At 64.9% G+C, this 2,530-nt stretch overlaps 1 protein-coding gene across 3 annotated transcripts in view; it reads right to left on the reverse strand.

Moving 5' to 3' along the window:
* Positions 1-2,530, reverse strand: part of Crispld2 (cysteine rich secretory protein LCCL domain containing 2) — a 56,951-nt gene that overhangs the window by 38,884 nt on the left and 15,537 nt on the right. Inside the window, exon 1 of one of the 3 annotated variants that reach the window (XM_048792684.1) lies at positions 961-1,396. The exons of 1 other annotated variant lie outside the window; for it this stretch is intronic. In XM_048792684.1, coding sequence (XP_048648641.1) covers positions 961-1,381 — 421 coding nt within the window. In that variant the 5' untranslated portion in view covers positions 1,382-1,396. Of the gene's footprint in view, positions 1-960; positions 1,397-2,530 lie in introns of those variants that run through there. One more of the 3 variants, XM_015496000.2, reaches the window with a different exon arrangement.

A 2,530-nucleotide genomic window follows, 5' to 3' on the forward strand; every position in this document is an offset into this window, starting at 1 on the left:
GTGCCAGCAGGGGCTGGCGGGGGGCGGCAGGGCTGGGGTGTGCTGCTGACTTCAGCTGGACCTGGGCTCCAACCGGGGCTCTGGTCTCCAGCCTCTGCCTCCTGATCTTGGGCTGGAACGGCAGCAGCCCTACCTCAGGTCAGAAATGGGGTGTCAGGGGAGCAGCGTTGGAGGCGGGTGGTTCACGGTTTTCTGTGGGGTCCACTAGGCCTGACGGCCCCACACGGCAGTGGCTGGCCACGGTGGCTGAGTCCTTAGCCAGGCGGCGGCAGGTCACAGCTCAAAGCCACGCACGGGGGAGCTGCCAGGTGTGGGGGTTCTCTGGTCTGGGCAGCGCGGCCTCAGGCCGGAGAACGCACAGTGGGCCCTTCCACCAACCTGGGGGTGGGTGTGAGGGTAGGACTGGAATGAGGACCCGCTGCCAAGTGTGGGGTCCTCCAGGTCTGACGGGACCTCCAGGCCCTTCCCACCGTCGCACGCCCGGCAGACAGCCCTTCCTCGAGGACTCGGCCCCCTCGTACTCGCAGACGGAGCCAGAGGACGGGCAGCAACCAAGCGGGCATGGTCGTCCCGGTACGTGCGGGCCTTTCACAGGTCCTCCAGCTGACCGTCACAGGAGCAAGGGAGTGGGATTCTCAAAGTGGAAACTGAGGCTCCGGCTGACCAAGGAGATGTCAGGCCCACGAGGGCTGCAGAGCTAGGACTGGGACCCCTGTGTCCAGGCCTCGGTCCTCCCCAGGCTGCCCCGGGAGGCCTGGTGGATGGGTCAGTAGGGCTGGCTGAACCTGGAGGAGGCGTCCCAGGGAGGAGGCAGCCAGAGTGCCAAGGACAGAGCCGGGGACGCTCTCTTGCCAGAGGACACCCTGGGCCTGCCACCGTCCACCAGCTGGTAGGCAACCAAGATGGCAGCCCAGCCTCCCGCCGTTGGCGCCAGCCTCTGTGGCTGCCGCCCGCGCTCACCATGTACTCCATGTTGGAGGCCGGGGGGTGCACCTGGCCCCGCAGCTTGTTGTGAAGCATGAGGATCTCCTCTCGGTCTGTCCTGGGGATGGCCCTCCGGGCACGGGAGTGCGGCTCCGTCTGCTGGTATCTGCTGAGCAGGCTCTCCAGGTGGGTGACGTTGGGCAGGAAGAAGCCTTGGGCTCCGCAGACCAGCAGGGCCAGCCCCAGGGAGGCGAGGCCACTCGCGACACCACTCATGGTTCTGCCCCTGCAGCAGCAACTTGGTGACAGGACAGCCTGGGCCTGGTGCAGAGCTGGTGTCAGGTGCCCTGGAAGGTAGCAAGGGGGGGAGGAGCCGGTCAGCGCTGGGCAGCCGGCTCGGGCGGCGAGTGCAGCAGCATGAGCCTCTCCTGCTGGCAGACGCGGACACGAGGCTCATGGAGGGCGACCAGCCTGCCCGCTGATAGGCAGAGGTGGAGCCGGGACCCAGCCCAGGTCTTTCAGCAAGATGCGTGTCTGGACTCCCCCCAGGATGGCCCGGGCAGTTTCTCCGGGCCCAAGTTCTCTGTCACTGTATTTTCTGACCCAGATCAGCATTTCCATCCACTGAGGACCCACGTGGGCCTAAGGTGTGAATCAAGCTCTGTCTCTGCCCTCAGAGGGACCTGCAGAGTCATGTCATATCACCAAGGGACACACCAGGAGCAGACATTAGCAGCCACTCCCCAGCAGCCTCGGTTTAGCGCAGAGTGGGCAGACCTCAGGAGGCCCCTGAGGCCCAAGGGTCCTGCCGTCGCTGCCTCCTGCTGGCTCCACCATGGTTTGGCCACACACGTGACAGGTGCCCCAAGCCCAGCAAGGACTTGGCCACAGGCTGCAAAGTGACCTTTACCTGCTGACTTGGTCCTCAGGAAAAGCAGCGGTGGNTTTCAACCTAAAACAGCTCACACAAGCTGCCCAGCACATTGGAATTTGAAAGAGCATCCATACTCTCCCCAAAATTAGCACAAGCCTTTGAAATGAATGGCTGCACAACGTTCTTGAAGGGAAAAAAGATGCAGACTCCTAACACATTTCCAAAACTCAGCCTCGTCCCGTGGCCCTGACCGGCCAGCAGCCCTCACTGTAGGTGTGCAGCGCAGGTGTGAGAGGGCATCAGGCACGTGCTCCTCTCCAACCAGGAGGCCACACCGTCAGCAAGGGACAGTCGGCAGCTGGGTCCCAGGGATGGGGGCGGTGGCTCCTATGACGGAGGGGATGGGGTTCCAGAGGGTGGCGCCCGCAGAGCACCCGCTGGGACGCGGGTACACCTCTAGCTGAAGCCGGGAGAGAGAGGTCAGTCACTGAGACAGACAAGCGCTCCTTGCAGAAGGGCGTGGTGCAAGGGCTGCGTCCGGACGGGAGCCAAGGCGGCCCCCAAGCAGGAGAAGGCAGGGACCAGTCCCAGAGTGGGGTTCAGGATGGGGGAGAAGGCGCTGGGAGGCGTCAGCCCCCACCCAGGGCTGGGCGGCCTGGTGAGCGAGGTGGACGGCACAGGACGCGCAGAGGGTGGCCGTGCCGAGAGAGGCCGGTGCCAGCAGGGGCTGGC

This window comes from Marmota marmota, unplaced genomic scaffold (genome assembly GCF_001458135.2).
Source record: "Marmota marmota marmota unplaced genomic scaffold, marMar, whole genome shotgun sequence".
NCBI classification, from domain to species: domain Eukaryota; kingdom Metazoa; phylum Chordata; class Mammalia; order Rodentia; family Sciuridae; genus Marmota; species Marmota marmota.